Here is a 20,943-nt window from a genome sequence, read left to right as displayed (position 1 = left end):
AAAGTACAACCATCTGCCATCTTCTATGGTAGCGAGTTCCCATGCAAAATTTTCTTTAGCACCCATGAATACCATCTTTTATGTGAAATCAGAGCACCAACAACTACTCGACTAGTGCTGTTGTGCATCATCGTTCCCAATTCCCTCCAGCACCGTTTGTACAGCAGTCAAAAAAGTTTTCAAGATTGGCCGAGCTGTTATGTTGGCCCCAATATTGATCCTTCTAGCCTCTAGGTACAAAATCCAACTCAAAATTCAATAAAATCCTCAATGCACCTCTGCACGAGTCAATCTCCTGATGCAACGTATGATGTACTACCAACAGATGAAGAATGTATACAAGGTCCCTTTCCTCGATCTACCCCAGGAAGGATGAGACTTCACTTCAGAAGTCAAGGGAAAACTACCAGTACATGACTCTTACAACAAATAGAGAACAAAGACTACTCATTCAAAAATTAATTTATTGAAACGCTGAGAGATACGAGTATTCAACTAACACAAAACCTGAATAAAATCTAAGCATCCATACCACAAGCTTAGATTGCTTGAGAGAAGAATGGAAATTTGATCGATGTCCATGTAAACCTGAAGCACGCACAGAAATCTGTACCAACCTCCACTAGCCAGTTTCTATGTCAATGAGGAGCTCTTAATGTACATCCTCAGATTAGCTTTGATAAACAAAAACCCAACCATATATATTAACCTGTACAAGCAGTCCCCGGGCCCATCTCCAATATTAGGACCACTATAACCTTCACTGGCTTATTTGTTATTCACTTGTGTCTCATGTAAAAACTCCAACAAAACTTTTATCTAATTAATCTACACTAAAGTTCCTTCTTTACAAGAGATCCTCAATTTGATAGCAAGACAGAAGCATGTCCCTAAAGTCCCCGTACCTCATGTTTAGTTTAAAATGTAGACTGTCTACTCTGGCTGGAAATACCTATCATATATAGACAGCCGATCAAACGCATCAAAATTTGCTTTTAATCCAACAAATTGACTCCCAAATTGAGCACAGGCAGCATCAGGCCATCTGCAACCTCCCTCCCTAGTATGTAATGGACATAAAGATTCACAAAATCGGTTAATTGGATTATTGGAAACATCATCTGCCAAAACGGTGACCGAAACAGAGAGCTCTGATTTCTCATTACTGACACCACTACCAGCTGATTCCTCCTTAGATGAAAAGTACACAGATTTTTGAGGAATTTCAGTTGGATTACTTTCAATGCCAACAGTGCGGTCACCATCTCCAGAGAAGTGCACTTTACACCCCAGTGATTGTAGTGCGCGCTTTATTGCTGCACTCTCCCTGGTGGCCCGGCTGGCCAACTCCTTTGCTGATGTACTGATGACCTTCTCATTCCGCAACTCAGCAGCCAAGGACTCCATAGTAGCAGTGGTTTCTTTAACTCTTGCATCAGTCTCTTCTTTTGCCTGTTAATAATTGCAAAAATCTTACAACTTCTAATCGTAAAGTTGACTCCATATAAAACCAGTTATAGGGAGAAGAGTTCACTCCATATTATTTTTCTAAAACTAATCACAAAAGGGGAAAAAATAGATTTCTAGAATAAGCCTATGTACCAAAGCTAGAGCAAGGGATGAAAAGAATTTACTCTCACCTTCTGCAATTCAGTAAACCTTTTACTCATGTTCCGACATTGTGCTTCAAGCTCTCCAGCCTGAGACTCCATTGGGCAAGCCCATCGAAGGTGGAACTGTGGCCAAACTGTTGGGGCCAAAGCCGCTGCAGGTGGTAGTAGTGGACCATTGTGTTTAGATGGTTCATAGAAAGGATTGTAATGCACATGATAACCTCCATGCGAAGCTCTCATATCAGCCATGTACACCCATAAGCAGCCACAGGAATCAGAAATACCAGCTTGCTGCCTTTCCTTCTCACTGAATTTGTAAAACAGAAAATCTATGAAAAAATGCACGTTGACACTTGACTCCATCTTTATTGGAAAGAAAGGGACTGGAGGGAAAATGAAAGATTGTCCACAGAATTTATGCCAGATTGACTTGTTATAGTTTAAAAACTATCCTTGCAATTCACACTGTAACTTGTCTGAACTCCCAACAAATACTGATGATGCTACGTGCCACAGTAATTATTGTGATTCATGACAGTTGCATGGTCTCAGATTTAAGTATAACTGCAGAGAGCTCCATAGTAAATCTCCAAAGCAAACTAGGGAGTAGATTGAAACTTATTAACTAGTGAGGATAACCATATCCCTCTAGATTCCTACTGTCAAGTATTGGATTTGCCCCATCTTTGTAGAAATATGAACTATGGCAAACTTATAGCATCTGGAATTCCAGACAACACCATGTGCACTACACATCAAGTACATAAAAAGTGCTATGTACTTCAGCCCCAGGTCACCCTTCACAATGTGATTCATTGTATGTCACTGAATTCATAAGTTGGAGATTATGTGGCAGCAATGAGTCTAAGCGCATTAGGTTAACCATTACTTTTCTTCTGTTTTATCTTTCAGAATAGGTTAAGACAGCATAAGCTGAATCATACCTGTTGCACAAGAAGTTTCCAAAACGGCATGAAAGGATAGAATCCAATAAGTCCACTAGGAATCCCTGCATGCCAAAAAACAAGAATCACTAAAGGCAACACATGAAATTCTTGAGAAAAATCAGCATCCATTCAGGAATAAAACAGAAATACATACTGAGGAGAACTCGAAGGCAAGTGGATACAGCCGTAACAACTGTGAAACACAATCAACCCACTGCAGAGCAACAATCAAACGCCAAAAATCAGGAAAAATAAACAAAAGCATCATGACCATTTACAAGTGAGATGATAGTTGCAACTTGATTTTCATCATTTAAAAAGATCCAAGAAAGAATTGCTTTTCAGTTTCAAGGCATATTCAACATTTAGCCATAGTAAGCTAGGTATCAGCATTCAACTGGAGAACTTAAGACTTACTCCCACACTGTACTCTTCTGAGATGCTGAAGATTTTCTAATTGCAAGAAAACCAGAACTCCTGATTGTCTAATGTGTATCACATTATCTTAAAAGTATCAATGAACTAAGTAACCAGTGACATGTACTTTGTACATCAATGTGCCAGTGAATCACATTCACACAATCATTTTGTCACTAGAGCAGTCCAACTCAGGGGATTCATCACACTGAACTACACTGGTACATGAGTTTACTTGAAATCAAACTTCAAATCATGAATGATGCACCAACTATTTGTTAATCGTCATTGATGCTTATAGTCATGCCTGCTCGGAATAGCAAGAATCCAACTCAGCATGCAAACTGTACATCTCTTCAAAACCAGTTTGGACTTGATTTTTCTGGAATACCTTTATATCTATCATGCAGTAAGCATGAATAAACAAATATAGCAAGGGAAAAAAGGAGAAGTGTTCTTCACAGCTTATGGTTACCTAAATCCCACACACCTGCAAAAAGATAGGTGAATAATTATTCTGTGTATGTGATGTAGCTGGAGCTTGAGATGTAAATGACCCTGATGCTTGGCGTGAGGGTGATGAAGAGAAGCTCCCTGTGGAAGACTGACGAGACAACTCAAAAGGCATGCTGCCACTTCCAGATAGAGATGGCATTCCAGCACGATCTGCAAATGGGTGGCCAAATGCTAGCCAATCTTTTTCCACAAGTGCCTGAATCAGATAGACATTTAGCATATCATTAAAAGACAAACAATGTCATCCTCACTGTCATGAAATGTTGAAGCTTATTGAAGGATTCACTCTCTACGAATCTAATCTCGCAAATGGCGTATATTCCTGCAACAATAGCTAGTCAAAATTCAACTCCGAACAACTTGGAAGACACACTGAAATACTCATCCTACTAAATGCTGTATGTTTTTCACTATATAACACTGCTTCTATCTAACAAAACCTAAAAGAAGCAGAGCAGGCAACGTCGCTGTGAAACCATTCCACCAACAGGGCTTGCAGTTGCAGAATAACATGAAAACATATTCTGAAACACTCGAAAGCAGAGCCAAACACAATGCTGTCAACATGATACGTAGTCAACATAAATAAAAAGATTGTAATTGATTTGGTATCTCAAGCAGTACCTGAAAACCTTTAATTGTCCGATAGTATGGATCAAGCAATAAACTGGCGAGTGAGACCAACTGAGTGGTTCTATCCCATCCATCACTGCATTGTAGCTTATAAAATCAAGTGAATTGCGATTGATAGAGATGTCCAAAGCTAATGAGAAAGATGAAAATAAAATAGTGAAGAGTGTTCTTCTGATCCAAGAAAATGCCCGAAACACCCTCACTAACACACTACCAGGCAAGAGCAAAGAGGGTCCCAAAACAAAAGGTGTTTCATGGCTCTTTCTAGAGTTTATAAGGAGGGAGGAGGAGAACAATTCCCTGGATTGACATATCATAGAAAACTATCCTTATCATACCAGAGTGGACAAACAAATCTGAGGCAGTATCATTTATGTAGCAAGCTCTCTTAAAACTGACAAGCGGATCTTCTTCATGAAACAGGATATAGTCAGATGGAGTTATGGTGTAAAGTCAGCACTCAACATCTATTTTGCAGACAACTGTGTTAATTGTTTGTTAGTTCAGGAAATCCAAATGTCCAGAACTAGATGGCTCTATCAGGTCATCTTTTTTACAGTTTTCACAAGTTTCAACAATGAGAACTCTCCTTAATTGACACATAAATTGAACTGGCTAACCAAAACCTCCAGTAAAATTCTATTCATGACAATTTACATACAAAGATTTATGCAAAAAACTACTCTACAAAGATTAATGACAACAATCAGCGCTAAAAAGTAATCAGTTCTTAAATCACCTTTTAAGGTCTATAAATGAAATAATAAGAGGAAAGAATCTTCTACGTTTATTCTAGAACAGGCCTAACTATCCAATTCTGTCTTCTTCCAACTTTTCCTCAAAGAGGAAATACAAGAGGGAAAATGGAGTACATCCAAGTTGAGAACTCAGGTTAACAAGAGCTTTTGACTTCCAGGAAGTACAATACGGTATCTCACGAAGTTATCATCCTTCCCAAAAGCATCTAATAAACAGACGAAAAAAGATAAACAATTTTCCCACTTATGTAACTCCCATTTAACTGAATATTATGGTACTTCAGAAGAAGCAAAAACCTAGGATAGCATCACTGTAGGTCCAAAAGGTCAAGTAAAATGTAACAGCTAAGGCAGAAACCTAAACCAAATTGGTAAACAGATCCCAAAAACCCATGTGATACAAGGCAGAAATACATAAGTTTCAAGGCCAACAGTAGCTAAATGTGATCCTGATTAGAATAGGACCAAAATTTGAAAAATTAATCCCAAGGGGAAAAAATGGGAAAGAGCATCTCAACCGACCATGACATTAACTTAGAGACACATCTCACCTGCAGTGAACAAGAACTGATGCTGATTCCAAAGCGACACGTGCTGCAATCCAAGCAGAACCAGCCAAGACACTCTGGACATGTATTAACCAACCGCTGTCTCCAAGCGTTGAAACTGAGGCAGACATACTACTAAGGTTACCACCTCCCCAAGTCCATCCCCCGTGCCTCTGCAAAATAGGAAAGATGCACATACTTGAAGAACAGAACCAGAAAATGTTCAAGAAAGTGCTTTTACCATTTTCAGTTCAATGATATGATATCTAGAAGGGCACAGCAAGGACATAACAACATGTTATGGATATCGCATGCATATCACAAACCATCTAGATGAGATAACAAGGAATATAATAATGCCTGACACGGAGTTATTAGCATCAAAACTGCAGTAAGATAAAGCAAATTTGACCATAAAATGCTGTTATCATAGCAATCTAAGAGGGCAACACAGAAAAGGGGGAAAAAACAATTTAAGGTGTTTGATCACATTAATTCTGATAATAATTCTTAGACAACAAGCAAGGTGGCCTTATTATTTAGTAAAACTGTTCTCGCCAAACGAAAATTGCACAAACCAATTTCATGCATATCTTAGTCTAAGATTCATTTACAAATACTGCAAAATAATGTTTCTCACTAACAGCATGGTCAACTAAAGAATCTCATGTAGTACCAAAAATGATGACATTCCATCGGATGAAGTGGAACCATGCGTATCCAGGTAGTCTCTTAGTCGAACAAGACTCTCCCTCATTGCATGTATGTTATCTATCCCGAAAAAAACAATCTGATAACCAATTAAAATGAATAAACATGAGTACTCAATGTAAAAGTTGTGGAAGACCAGATGTTAGAAGACTGAGGTAACTCAAACCTTAAACAGACCTCAGATTGAAAATAATTAGAAGATGACTCTGATCCACCCCCCATGGCTCCATTTGCTAAAGCATTCTTACGAGGCCTTGCATCGGCAATGTACAGCTTCCTATAACAAAAACAAAATGACTTCACCAAACATATCTTATTGGATAAGATATACAGAAGTTTGTTCGCCTTCTTAATTGCTGTCTGTTTAAAGTCAAGTACATATTCAGTAAAGCAGCTACTATGTTCAATTCAATAGGAAGCCTCCGAAGAGTAGAAGTATCAAGATAGAATAGGGGGGCAAAAGTCATCACAGCAATAAAGAAAATGTTTACCTTCGCTGCTCCCTTGATCCAAAAATTTGAGTGCACAGTGCAGCTACTAGCTTCTCATCAGCATTGCTGGCAGATGACACAAAGATTAGGCAACCAAAAGTTTTATGGGTCAGCCTTCCATGATAATAGACACTGTCCCATTTCTTACTCTTCAATATAACAGTAAAACCTAAATCACCATCTAAGGGTTATAAAGGTACAAGCTCTGTAAATAATATTTTACCTCCTCATATTCATCATAATGCCAACAAGAGGTTGAGCTGATCTCGCCAGTACAGCACCTGTATCTATGAATTAGCAAATAAAATGAAGAATTAGCAATGATATTACAACATACATAAGTTTATGGCACAGCCAGACAGGTCCATTGGATCATGACTAACAAAAGCTTAATTCTGAAAGACTACATACCTCGGTTACACCAAGTAATAACAGGCAACCGACACCGCCCACGGAATGTACTAGCCTGCAGCAATTCTTCATCACTAACATCAACAGCCAAGCAAAGTTATTAGGTAGATATCATTATAAACGATTAATACTTTTTACAATGACTTGAACATTCAAACAAAAGTATTATATTGGTTGTGTCACCTTGTAGATCTTGGGATCAGCAATGCAAATGGATAGGTAGGACACATAGTATAACTTGAATTCAGACTGCTGATCCTCCACAACTCATTGGACAAAGTGAATGACCCATCTTCAATCATTCTTGTTGAAGCATGATACGAACTCAGACCTAGAAGCCGGAAATACTCATCCAATAACCGCACTTTAGGATCGCTGTTAGTGAATGTGGAAGGGCCAGAAGCAAAAGCATAAAGATCCCAAATCCTTAATGGCTTTGTGCACCTCAATAATGCATCATATACAGCACGCCTCTGCAAATCAGAACCTATCAAAATCAGTTTCATATATGCTCAACATGCTTGGGAAAAGCTAAAGGATTCTTGTGAGGAAATTAACATATGACTTGTGAAATAAAGCAGCATAGAACATAATTAATTTCATTTAACTGAGAAGCCAGGCCCACCTATCTATCTCATCACGCCGAGGTCATAAGAAGTTACTAATTAGGAAATCAATCACCCAATGCACTGTATGGTAGGGGTTGATTATGAAACTCGTGATGATAGCACTCAGAAATTTTCTCATTCACCAATCAAAAGTTCAGCGACAAGTAATAATTTACTGCTACTATCACTTTTATTTGCTCTTCGTTGCAACTCAGTAGAACAAATCCAGGTGACTAATTTTATTCAGGCTTTACATAGGTGGAAATTACAAACACAAGCAACAGAGAGTGAAACAGAACAAGGGATGTTAAAAAACTTCATTGGTTGAATTAATGGATACAGTGACAGCTAAATGGAAATTAGAAGAGGCTAAGTAAAAATCTATCCAAACCCAAATGTGCAGGCCATTGATAGACAGAGATGAAGAAATGAAGCTTTAATCCTTGAGATGACTGACCTGCTTTGTTCGAGGCCGAAAACCAAAAACAATTATTCTCATATCCTTGCCTGAAAAATACAGTTGAGGATGATAAGTGTATCAAACAAACGTGGATGTTAATTGTACAGACTGATCACAAGGAACATTTGCCAAAACATTCTCATTTTTTTTTCAGGAGGTGCTTTTGAGCTAAATCGATCTTATACTGTAACTAACTTCTCTTATAAGAAGTTATACCACCAATTCAAAGTAGCCTCCATGAACCAGTAGGGTTTTGAAGAATCCATAAAACTATAACCACAAACAGGGTTAGATCCATATGTTGCAAAGGTTAATGTTTCTTTTGGTTGTTATTTAGTGCATAAAAACGTCCAAAGTACCACAAGATTATTTCCCATCTCATCTACCGCTGGTGTATATTTCTCCGACAAAACCAAACTGGGGAAGACCTTCTCCCCCAGGCCCACAAACCCCTAGGATACAGCCCCAATATCAAAGAAAATTTTTGATAAGAATAAACCAGAAATAAAAGAAGCGGGATTGTGAAATGTACAGCTCAGAAATTCTATCCAATAGCATACCAATGACCTGAAGCAGTCGGCGGGAAGGACTCCTGTCAGTTTGCCTAGGAGCTGCTGGAAGCTTCATAACCTACGCCTCCATGAAAAACAAGAATTGGATGCAGTTAATCTATGTTCAATGAGAATAAAAGCCCAAGTAAACAATTAAATATAATGATCGCAACAACAAAATTAATTCCCATCAGGAAGACAAATTTAAAAGGATAGTCACAACGTTCCTAACATAAGCAAATATATAAAGACACAGAAGTCGTTTTAAGCATCATTTTGTCTGTGAAACTACAACTTGTAGTTCTTAATTTCAGCTTTCTGCATTCTCCGGATTCTTCATGTATTTCTGAATATTCAGTATTCTCTCCTTTAGTCTTTTGCAACTAATACAGTATTTACTTTGATAAGATGTTCCAAAGGAAATAATTCTAATTCATAATCTGTGAAAAATTCCAAGAACTTGGATAATGAACATAAGTAGACGATATCATAAGGCAAGAAAAGTCAAAACTCACAATCTTGTTGAATTTCTCAATTGTTGCCAAAGGTATGGTTCCAAGTGCAATTACATTCCTCGAACCATCACTCTGAAACAAAACCAAACTTCTACATGAGTAATGCAGCTTCAAAAATTGGTTTAAGTGATTAAAAAAAATAGAAAACCGACAAATTAAATTTTAGATTCAATATTCTACAAAAACATTAAAAAAAGGAAGAAGAGAAAACAAGCTCTAGACTTGAACATAGTTAATCTACAACTATAAACACAATAACTCAAAAAACATAGGACAAGAAATATTGTGTACCAGAGAAATTAAAAACTACAAAAATGCCTAGCAAAACATTGCCCATATAAACTTCTTTATGTAACTTAAGTTCTAAAACATCAGAGCTCTTGACTGTCTCAACAAGAAGCATGCTATACACATGGCAGCAAAAAACATACAGCATGAGTGAACAAAGTCAATGATTTAACACCACAAGTAAATCCCAGACTAGTGAGAGACACGAGGAAAGAGAAGTAATCACTGGTCACTGGAAAAGAGACCCAATTCAAGGATAGGAATTTGATGCCAAGTAATCACTAGAAATCACTAGACATAAAAAAACTTGTTCTTAGCTAGCTATTGGACCTAATAGACCTTCACGAACTTGATGCCAGCAGAGATCATTGCAGAAATAGCACCTATTACTTTGTTAAAGGGTATAAAAGAAATTGTTTTGATAAACTTAGTCCACAAAAATTTAACCTTTGCTTGAGGATCAACTATCAAAAAGAAAAGTAAAGAATAAAGAAATATTGCTACACCGATATGCAACAATTAGGAAGATGATAGCCCCTAAAACTTTGGCACATCAAGGCTAACAAGACTTCAACATTATTGTTTCTACTAACATAACTCATTACAGAAACCACGTGATAGAAAATCCCTTGCAGCACTCACCAAGAAAGCCGCATTAAACTCGCATCACCAAATATATTGTCTAGGAAATGAAACATAATGCTTGGGTATGTCAAATTCATCACTTACCAGGAAAAGAAGACGAAAGTTCGTCACAAACAAGGTCCCTGCCTCATCAGTATTAACAAGAACAACACCACATCCCTGCAAGCAGACTCTTTAATCTCAGTAAGCTTCATGACATGCTCACACTAGCTAGAGAGTAAAGAATAATGTACAGGGACACAATGGTTGAAATACCAAATAAAGCATGTGTGATTTTTCTTAAAAAAAAAAAAAGCCAAGACTAATCCAAGACGAGATAAACAAGCTAACCAGAATTCCAGTCTATAAAACCTTAAATTTACACAAAGAAACAAGAAAACCATACAATAAAATTAAATCCAGGAACATTTTTTTTTTACAAAGTTAAGCAAATGTTTACCAAATCAACGTAAAATGACATCTCATATATACTCACTAACTCCCTTAAGTAAAGTAAGTTAACCAGCTGAATCATTTTTGGCCATAGCAAATTGTTGGCAAGTTATTGCAGATGCTCCTCTCCTATTTTCTATTGGGTGGCTTTACAAAGGAATTTTTACCTACTACCCATATATGTGTTTTGAAGATGCGAACAGCATGTGCTTTTAAGAACACTGAATCTATCAAATAAATTAAAGTCAGTTGCACTAAATTCCAGCTCTTGTGGTATAAAGAAGACTGGGATGGCAAGTTGCATAATGTTGTGCAATTCTAGACTTTCTTTTGACATCAGATAGATAGACAACATAAATATTCCCGTGTATGACACATGCATCATGATGGAAATAACCAACTTGATTCATCCAAGTCAGAAGTCTCCTTCAGGATCCGGAAAAGAGAAGGCATCTTTAAGTAAATCCCCAGCATGTCAATAACCAAGTTCTTCCAAATCTATTTCGAAGTCCCCGATTCTAGAGCTAAAACGATCACGGTCTTAGTTTACCATTTAGCGGTTTACCTTACATTATCTATCTCCTCGTCCTCAGTGTCCTCAGTAATGTACACATCCAAACACGTTGCATTATTCTCAATATCCTTCCTACCACTTGCAAGGAATTGCACTTGATTGGCATAGAGAATTGTGACAGTCACTAAACTGTTTTAGGATAGCATCAATCTAGGTCAATTCCGACCAAAGCTATAAATATTTGCCCTTCAAATCAATCATTTACGGAACAATTCTGACCTACAGCTTTCTCAATGTCAACAGAAATCAAGATTAGTCGATCCTGGCAACTCTTAGAATAACTACCAAATCAGTGTCCGAACAATGTCCCCAGTCATCGGGATGACAATAATTACAAGGAGGGGAACAAGAAGATGCAAAATCAAATCTGCTAGTGGTTGCATATATGAATGGATGAGCAGAATGCCCTAAGTACAATATCTAGATTTCCCGAGATGAGGAAAACACCATACCCAGAACAAATTGAACCAATGTTGAGCTAATTGTAGATAAGAAGGTATACATGTGCAGACTTGTCTGTTCATGCGTGCACACGTGGAGGCTCATCCTCGATACTCCTTAATAAGAAGCATACAAAAAAAACATGCTAACGCGCAATACAACCAGTACCCTGCACTTATGTATCATTAAAAGCAAATACAGCGAGAAGGCCCCGATTGGTACAATGCATTTATCAGCCATATTCTGCTTACCTATGTAGATTCAATAGGATCCCTTAATTGGATCGTGTAGATGCCTGCTGTCATTGCTACGAGCAAAACAACAAGTGAAGATTCTAGATGAACGGAACATAATTTAATTTAACAGCCAAACTTCTGCACACCCCAACATAGAGTAAAGCATAATGCTATTTATTTCCGGTTCCTCTTTTGATCTGTCTTTTGCTGGGTAAAATGAGATCTTTCATCAGTTCAAAATTTCCAATTTCGCACATTCAAATAAATACTCCCGCCAACTAATCCCATTGGATCAAATGATAACAGAATTCTTATAAATAACCTTTTAACTCCAACCAATTACAAACTCACTACTTCAACTAACCTCATACAAATTCTTAAAGAGAATCTAAAACAGCACGCAAATGTGAAAAAAAAAATACAACAAAACTAAAAGACACACACGTACACGCACACGCACAGAGATGTGGCTTGGAGAACGGGACTAACATAGAGGCACACAAACTTATCACTTACCTCTACGATAACACGTTCAGCTTCGAGCAAGAAACCTTGCAGTCCTTGTGGAACCGACCTCGAAACAGGCTGCAATTTGCAGGAAAACATACAAAATATGAATTCCAAATCATAAACGAAACCCTAACAGAGAGAATGATAAAGGAGGCAGGTGAAAGAAAATTGAATTTACCTCAATTTTAGTCCATTCAAGGGTTTCCCAGCTACCAGCGCCTTCAATTTTATCGGAGTCAGTGAATCGAGTGTCGGAAGGGTCACGAAGTGAGGTGGATCGTCCCACCCGAGTCCTGGGCAGGTCCATGGGAACCGTTCCGTCGTGGGGTCGGCGTCTCGGCGGAAAAAGGCTTTTCTGCTGATTTAATTTAACAATGATGAAGGAATGAGTAATCACGGGAAATCGTGACAGCGATGTTTAATTAAAGGTGTACGGAGATGATGTAATCGTTGACCTATGCGGTGTTTTTTTTTTTTTTTTTTTCAATTTTTTCGGTGGCTGTTTCAAACTTTCAATTTGATCATGATGGTAGCGACTAGTTGTTGAGACGCTGGAATCTTGAGAGTTGGGAGATGAAAACTTGTTCTTGTTTGGGGGTGCTTGGCAAAACGTGACGTGGAGGACACGTATGCGAGAAGCGGGGTCCACGTAACCGCCTATGCTACATATAGTTGGCAACTGAATGTGTAAATACTACAAATGTATGAGCTGATGTTGGAATTGCAATTTCCAGCTAATTTTATATTTTTCGTATTCGGTCGTTTTTGGAAAAAAAATACTACTAATTTTATATTTTTCGTGAACGTATTTTTTAATCGCCTTTTCACTTAACTTATATTAAATTGCTATAGTGTATTTCTTTGTTATACAAATTCCATACCTTGTTCAGTTTGGGAGTATTTTTCTATAAAAATTCCATCAAAAAATAACAATTCAAATGGGAATATTTCTCTGTACGTCATGGTATTCAATACGTTTATTACTACTTTCTTAGCAAGTAATATGGGAGTATAATGCCATTATATACCATCCATGCTTCATGTTTTAATCAAGTTGAAATATAAAAATGTTTGAGATTTCCAATGAGCCTCGCTCACGTTTATGAAAGGAAATCAATCATTTAAAATCTTGATGAGTCATTTCAAGAATGCACAAAAATATTTTCCGGTGGTCCGTTAATTCACATACCATATTATATAGTACATTTATACGTTTTCAATTTTTCACACATACCATATTCATATTGTATAATGCATATATTAATAATTTTTCAAATTAATTTAGCTTTTAAAAAAAAAAAACTAATACATCAAAGTCTTTTGCAAACATATAGGTGTTCAGTATACACCTTTAGCCAAGCACACGAGTTGAATTAAATCCCTATTCTAAATACATTATAAAAATCTAATAGTGTTTTTTTTTTTTTTTATTTGGGCCCCCTTTCTCTCCACTAAAATAATGCATTTGAAGCCAAGATACAATACAAGTTGCTTGTCGATCACTGGCAGCAACAAATTAGCAAACAATTTCCTTGGAGGTTAGAGTGTGTCCTCACGCCGTTGTGAATGCTTGACTACAATAGGACAAATCAAACAAACCAAAAGCAAAATGAAAAAACTCTCAGGGGATTGCTACATAATTGGAGTTACAAATTTCGCTCTCAAGTGAAATTCAATTTTAATTGTTAACTATTTTATTCCGTTGTAAAAGAAAAACAGACGATTTGATTTCCATCTTCAATACTCTGTCAGCGACCCATTTGTCAAGCCAGTAATTAGGCCAAGCTGAGGTGGTTTACTGTAGCTGAATGACGAAACCGGCCAGATGAAATGCCCGAGTTGGCCGAACTCCTGAGGGGCGAAGAGTCTGGAAAAGACAATCCAAGATGTGAATCTTTCCTTACTGACAAACAACATCAAAATTGACCTGCCACAAAAAGTTCAAAGGATAATCAAATGAAGATTTACCATTTGACATATATTTTATTCATCTAAGCAAGTTTAAAAATCAACACTCTACTATCAGACTAATCGGACCAAAAAAAAGAAGAGAAAAGAAAAGGAAATAAGAACCATGGAACCATACCCTTTCAATGAGTCCGTCATCTAACACACTCCAAATCATCAGAAGATATCCGGCAGACTGAACCCTGCAAAAGGTTTGGCAAAATTGGAGTAGACCAATTACTTGAGCATTCACTGAATACCACCGCCTGGGGACACCCAGAAATTGATTGCCTAATGAGTTCAATACCATCATTATCTGAGTAAGTTCCGTATCCATCAATGACCTGTACCAATTATCAAAATTATAGATCAGAACAAGTATATGAATAAAGAAAACTAAGAAGCATTACGATACACGATATAGCTCATTTCAGCTTTAGAAATGACAGAAAAGAACAGATATCCTTTTGCATTATTTTAAATATCTAACCAGAATCAGACACAAAATCTTCCCCGAGTAGTTTCAAGAGCCAGCAAACCACCTAAGATATTCATTTTCAGATCAACATTATAATTTACCATAAACAACCTTCTACACCAAGAACGTGAAGTATGTTAATCACATAAACAACCTTCTATACAGTAATCCCAAGTTTCAGACTGATGCAAAATGAGTTTGGCAGCACATCCAGATTAGATTAGTAAAGAACTGTCTACAAGGTCTAGCTTGAGATAGCTTGGTATCAACTAGCCTGAAAACCTTACCAACTAACAGTTTTCACAAGAACGAGAGACAGTAAACCACCATGCAAGTTAAGCGAGCAAATAAAAGCCCAACCAAGCCAGAACTTCCACAAGCCTTTTCACATAAGCTACATGTAAACCCTTTTAGTTAGCTCAGATGATTCATTTGCAACACCCAAAGTGCCTATCTCTTTCATTTTATATCATCTTAAGCTGCAACTTTTGGCCTTCATTCATTGCTAAAGGACATTGTGTTATGTTACTCAGCCTTACAAGTACAGTTTCTGGTTTATGATGCAACATACCAACCGTCTCCACAAGTTGTCCATTTCTTCCTCTTTGTGGCTCTACCAAAAACCGATTTTAGCTCAGGCATTCGACTAGGCATATTTAGCATGAGAATATCTAATAGCCCAGCATTCTGTCCTTAAAGCATGGATGATCTAGTAAAAATCCCCACAGAATTTTGCCCTGACATGTACAGAGGAACGGCATTACCACATCCCATAACTATTCTTCTGCCAATATCGCAATCAAAGTACTTATTACCACATATATAAACTATTTCCACATTCATATATCTAGTCTCATAGACATTTTCTTTCAGAAGGTACACAACTTAACCAACTAAAGATTTCTGCCATTTCAGATATTTCTATTCATTATGTAAATTGCCAGGAAAATATGAAACAAATTAAGCAAGGAGAACATAATTAGAAACTCAAGCACCAATTTTAAATAGAAAATATGTTCAAAATTACCAGCAAGGAAACCCCACTGATGTCGACCTCCTTTAAGGAGACGAGCTCTAGAAGTCTCTTAGGTGTAGATAATAGAAACTCTGGTTCACAACTTTTTAACCTATCAAAGAAATGCAATGGTATAAGATTGGTGAATACAATTGTATATTGAGAAAAAGTAACTGAAATGGCTTGCAACAAACACGCCGAATGCCAATGCCTCACATTGGACATGATCCTAACTAGTCTAGTGTTGGCAAGGAATGTGCCTTGTCTACGACGTGCATACATTTTTCTACGAAGCATACATCTTTCTACTGTGAAAGACAATACATTGGATTGTTGTAGGATAGTATTACAGAGAGTCATAATCTGGACATAGACTAACAAAAGATTGCATTGCTCAATGACAAGTATACTTGTCCGTCCAATCTGATTAATCAGTACATTTTCCTCTCAAAGTCAGAGATAATACTGACGATCACGTAGAGTCAGACTTGGTAACCAAAACAGCCAAAATCCAAATTAAATTGTCTGAACAAGTGTGGATACATTTTTATCAACTTGAAAGACATAAAATCACATGGTAATCCAAAGATCATATTCCTTGCAGATTAAGCTTGTGAATACCTAGTTAACAATTGATACATAGTATCAAATTTGGCATGTAAAACTAATTATTACACTTTTCTACAAGTTGAGAAACTTTTCTTGAAAAATATTTGCAAGAGAATGTTTATTAAATTGATCTAAGCCAAATTCAGATAAGAAAAAACAAAAGGAACGAGAAGGAGGATTTTAAAAACTGACCCGCGAATTTGATGATCTATTGAGGCACCTGGATGCAAACTCACTGTATGTATTCCAAGAGCCTTCAAAGGCTTGCAGATTTTCCGTACCTAAACTCCAGATGAAACATAGTCAAATTCAAAAACGTACAAAATGGTTATGCTAAAGACATCTCCAAAAGAGAAGAAAAAATTCTTTGAGCCGAAGAATAAATTCTGTTGGGTCAAATGTTCATGTGCAATTAATTATTTGCTTAGATCAATTTCAATATATATCAGACAAAACGTTTGATCTCCTCATCCCAGCTAAAACCAATTATTTTTTTTATAATGGTAACACAAACAAAGCCCAAGTTAAGATCCCGAAGTACAGACAGGAAAAAGACACATAGAAAGCATTATGCTGTAAAATAAAACGGAAAGCACCGTTGAGTGACAGAAGCCTTGTTAGCAATTCTCTCCCCTCAAGGTCTTAGCTGAAAATTAAAAAAATATCATATGCCACTAAAATCTTACATTCGATGGCCCCTTAAAACTTATCCTAAATTACTGAAAATGTCCTTGAAATGGACAGCCTTTGAGCTTGAAATAATTCCTAAAAGATGGTTACAAACTGATTAAAAAACTTGTATACACATATTTCTAAGATCTGACTCTAAATCTACTAAAGCTTCATCGAATTAAAGACTCTCACAACCAACAAAAACCATGCGTTCATGCCTGAAAGACAATAAAATACATTAAATAATCAAGACTGGCAGCTGAAACAAACAATAAATCAATAAGAATACCATTACAAAGAAGTCACAACATGAGAATCACACAACTTAGGGAAAGTTACAGCTTTTAAAAGTGACAAATGATATTCTTTCAGAAATAGAATGCACAAACCTTGGCAGCCTTTTCTTGAGATGGCACAATGAATAAAAGAAAGGGACTGCTAAATGACAATCCTCCCTTCTCCTTTCTTGCAATGGTATCAGCAGCACACGACACCACCCAAGCAATTTGCTCGGAATCAGAATCTGCTCCACTGGTCTCTACTATATCCCTTCCACTTGAATAAAACTTCCAAAACTCAACTCCCCATTTGTGAACAAAGAAAGGTCTATCTTCACTGCTAAAGGCCGATTCATGTTGCAGAGCATTCTGAATGGTATTCAGACAAAGAACTAAAAACTTTGATGGGCAATCTTGAAAAATTTCATGCCCTCTTTCATCAGTTTTGCTCCCACAGGCCTGAAGCATTGGGACCTCTGTTTTTCCAGGCTTCCCCACATCTTTCTTCCCCTCAGATTTAAAGACTGTAACAGATGCAATTGTGTTGTTCTCAATCTTCTCAAGTTTAAATAACTTTTCTTTTTTGACATCTTCATTTTCATGATCTTTATTAGCAGCCATGTTTCTTGACAATGCTCGCTTCTTGTCCATATGTGTCTTGTCTACTCTAGAATCTAGAGGTCGTTTCTTATTCTTCACAGCATCAGTTTTACCGTATCTATCATTGAATGGATCCTCAGCTGTAGGAATGCTAAAGCACATACCCTGTAAAATTACGACACATGCCTAGCTGTTACTCAAAGAAATTTCCATATAGCATTTATTTATCATCGTAGATTCGTAGATTCCTTTTTATTCCCCGTTTTTCAAACTGACATACTTGAATCAGACAGTTCATCGATAACCTATGCCCACTTAAAAAGCAAAACGAAACGAACAGAATTACCCCAACGGGTGAATCCTACTCTCTGGTTTGTCAACCAGTAAGAATTTAGGACACAGCTACTCAGATGAATAATTAAACGGTTTTGGACAAGCATTCCTGGTTTATAAAATAAAAACCAAGAATCTTCCTCGTACTTTGTCTAACTTAAGTTTAACGCTAACTTCAATCTTCACCAAAAATGAACAGCGCATCTATAAGTAATTTAAAACCCAGAAAATCTTCAATCTAAACTCTGAATAGTAATTCAAAGTACGATTTTAGAGTTCAATTCATGCAAATTAACGAACAGAACATTAAATCAAATAACCAACAACCACAAAAGATATGCTTAACAATTAGCTCAGACAATCCAAATTCATAAAGTAAATACATCAAACGCAAATTAATCAAGTCTAACACATTAACATATAAAATTGACAACCCATTGTCGATTTTTCACTCTTTTTCTTTCTTTCTTTCTTCATTTATCTATTTATTTATCCTTTGGCCCGCCCAGATAATAGAAACGCATTACAGTTCCGAAGAAAAGCACGTCAAAAACTGCAGAACGAAATATTTTGAAAATAAGTGTAAATTTGCAAGTAAAGATTTACCTGACACATGCGGCGTTTGCCATTTAGCCGACGCTTTTTAGCAGCAATAATGGAAGCTATGCGATAAGAGACTTTGGAGGAATCCTTAACTTCTTGCTTTTTTCTGCTCTTTTTATTTTTCCTTCTCGTTATTGAATCATCGCTTTTCCCCATTGTTGTTTCTCGGTTATTCAGCAAAGTAATCAACAAAGACGAGCACGGGTGAAAGGAAGAAGATGGCGGTTTATGGAGGGTAGTAGGTTTGTAATATATGGCAAAATTTTGGGTGTTTTCGTCATTTAAATTCTGTACTTTGGGCCATGAACTGCTTGTGTGATTTATTAATGGGCTGTTGTAGCTTGGCCCAAACCAATATTTGTGTTTCTAGAATATTTCTTTAACATATTTATCAATCATTTTTTTCATCTCAGATATATCACATCTTAAAAAAACTTGTAATGTTCCGAAAAGTCAAAAAATGTTGTAAAACTAATAAACTACTATAGTATGAATAGAAATATTAGAGGAAAAGTAGAGCAATGGAGAATGATATTATTGTATTCCAACAAAATACAAAAGTTCTTCCAAAGGGTGTCAATGTACCTCTATATATAGGCACTACAAGATTAAAGGTACATAAATCCTATTAAACATCCACTACTACAATAATATGAAGAAACCTATGAAACGGTTTCTCTACTACATGAATAGATTTATGAATTGTAACTTCTATACATAATATAATCATAAATCATGAATTAATCCTCTTGGGATTACAAAAGAACATCCATACTTTTAATTGTTTCATAACAAAAAAATACAATCCAGACGAGTTATGAGGCTCAAATTGGGTTTTACAATGAGTGTGCGATCATTACATTGCGGTTTTTATGGGTTTAGTGACCTTTAATCAAATAGATATTTTTTAGCAACTTGAAAGAGCTTTTGGGATGAACAATAAATGAAAGGTTAGGTGGAATTAGGGTTGTTAATGTACCTGATCCATTTTGTTTTTAAAGGATACGGAATAAGTGATAGATCCAGTTACCCGAATCGAATCCAAATCCATTTTTTCTATAAACTAAATCGATCGGATATTATCTGTTTTGGACCCGAATCTTATTAGTATAATTATTTTAATTAAAAACATATTTCTAATTAAAATTTGCTACTAATTTTTAAATTAAAAAGAATTTTCTATAAATCAAATGATTATTAGAATTACTTTAATTATATTGTTAATATTGTATTAATAATTTTTATGTATAAATAAATAAAAATTATCATAATTAATTCTTAAAAATGGATATATCCAACTCGGCTTCGAATCTGAACCTATATATTGAGACCCATCCGGACCTGATTCTCGATCTAAATTCAGATTTTCATTGCATGTTAGACCCAGGTTTGGAATTACCAATTCCAGCTTGGATCCTACTCGTTGTTGACAGCCCTAGGCGGAGTCCTATTTTGTAAATGAACAAAGTTTCTTTCATATAAATCAGTGTCAATGAAATTTTGGCAATCCTACATTTTCAGTTCTCTGTTTTGATGTTTGTTGGGTGAGAGGATTTAAATCTAACATCTCTTACTGAATCAACATTAGAATCAAATTTTGAGATCCCTTTGTTAATTTTATTAAAATAAGCTAAGATTCTTATGAGTTGTGAATTACGATTTCTCCATCCCCCTTCTAGAAATGTCTTTAGTTAGAAAATGAAAACTACCGCCGCATGCCACTCTCTATTTATTTAGCTATGTAGCTGTCACTTGTCAGGAAAATATTTTCCAAACTAGAACAGCAGTTCTTTTTTTAAAAAAAAATTTACTCTCAAATTTCAAGTAATCCAAGTAAGTGGGTACAAGTTTTTGTTATAGGGCACAAATAAAGGAAGGGAGTTAAAAACTTACATCCAATTTTATAAGTATGCTGTGCTTGTCTAGAATTGCCACTACTGTTTGTTTGGATGGTAAGTTATTTGGGATATTTTTACTATAACTAATTTTGTGAATGGATTAAAAAGATAATTAAAAAAAATATATTAAAAATTATAATGATAATATAAGTAAATAAAATTAAAAAAATAATGCTCAATCCAAACAAAATATTAGGTAGGCTCC

The 20,943-nt window shown here is 36.2% G+C and overlaps 2 protein-coding genes across 14 annotated transcripts; both read right to left on the bottom strand.

Annotated features, from left to right (window-relative positions):
* Window positions 1-444: 444 nt before the first annotated feature.
* On the bottom strand, window positions 445-12,865 carry LOC113725719 (phosphatidylinositol-3-phosphatase myotubularin-1). Of its 5 annotated transcripts, none has more exons than XM_027249048.2 (19): window positions 12,484-12,865; window positions 12,312-12,380; window positions 10,197-10,271; window positions 9,180-9,251; window positions 8,674-8,743; window positions 8,111-8,160; window positions 7,229-7,518; window positions 7,046-7,119; window positions 6,858-6,921; window positions 6,635-6,700; window positions 6,321-6,420; window positions 6,109-6,222; window positions 5,436-5,605; window positions 4,118-4,202; window positions 3,468-3,689; window positions 2,715-2,774; window positions 2,558-2,622; window positions 1,641-1,920; window positions 445-1,452 (listed from the first exon to the last, which is right to left on the bottom strand). In XM_027249048.2, the coding sequence occupies exons 1-19, from the start codon at window positions 12,610-12,612 to the stop codon at window positions 934-936; spliced, it is 2,574 nt and encodes an 857-aa protein (XP_027104849.1). In that variant the 5' UTR covers window positions 12,613-12,865; the 3' UTR covers window positions 445-933. The 5 variants fall into 5 exon arrangements, with proteins under 5 accessions (XP_027104849.1, XP_027104850.1, XP_027104851.1 ...); XM_027249049.2 differs by having other exon boundaries at window positions 6,858-6,915; window positions 12,484-12,756; XM_027249050.2 differs by lacking the exons at window positions 12,312-12,380; window positions 12,484-12,865 and having other exon boundaries at window positions 8,674-8,749; window positions 10,197-10,257.
* Window positions 12,866-13,782: 917 nt separating this feature from the next.
* On the bottom strand, window positions 13,783-19,072 carry LOC113725718 (uncharacterized). 9 transcript variants are annotated; one of them, XR_011838910.1, is made up of 8 exons: window positions 18,844-19,070; window positions 17,416-18,069; window positions 16,547-16,635; window positions 15,758-15,857; window positions 14,743-14,794; window positions 14,560-14,596; window positions 14,392-14,455; window positions 14,201-14,232 (listed from the first exon to the last, which is right to left on the bottom strand). XR_011838910.1 is itself a non-coding variant. In XM_027249045.2 (7 exons), exons 1-6 carry the CDS (start codon window positions 18,994-18,996, stop codon window positions 14,430-14,432), a joined length of 1,059 nt encoding a protein of 352 aa, XP_027104846.1. In that variant the 5' UTR covers window positions 18,997-19,070; the 3' UTR covers window positions 13,783-14,172; window positions 14,392-14,429. The 9 variants fall into 9 exon arrangements, 8 of the variants coding, with proteins under 8 accessions (XP_027104846.1, XP_027104845.1, XP_027104847.1 ...); XM_027249045.2 differs by lacking the exons at window positions 14,201-14,232; window positions 14,743-14,794 and adding an exon at window positions 13,783-14,172; XM_027249044.2 differs by lacking the exon at window positions 14,743-14,794 and having other exon boundaries at window positions 13,783-14,232; window positions 18,844-19,069.
* Window positions 19,073-20,943: the final 1,871 nt, after the last annotated feature.

The sequence above is a fragment of the Coffea arabica genome, chromosome 2c (genome assembly GCF_036785885.1).
Source record: "Coffea arabica cultivar ET-39 chromosome 2c, Coffea Arabica ET-39 HiFi, whole genome shotgun sequence".
Taxonomy (NCBI): Eukaryota; Viridiplantae; Streptophyta; class Magnoliopsida; order Gentianales; family Rubiaceae; genus Coffea; species Coffea arabica.
Note: the sequence above shows the minus strand (reverse complement) of the source record. Positions and strands in the feature narration are given on the sequence as shown.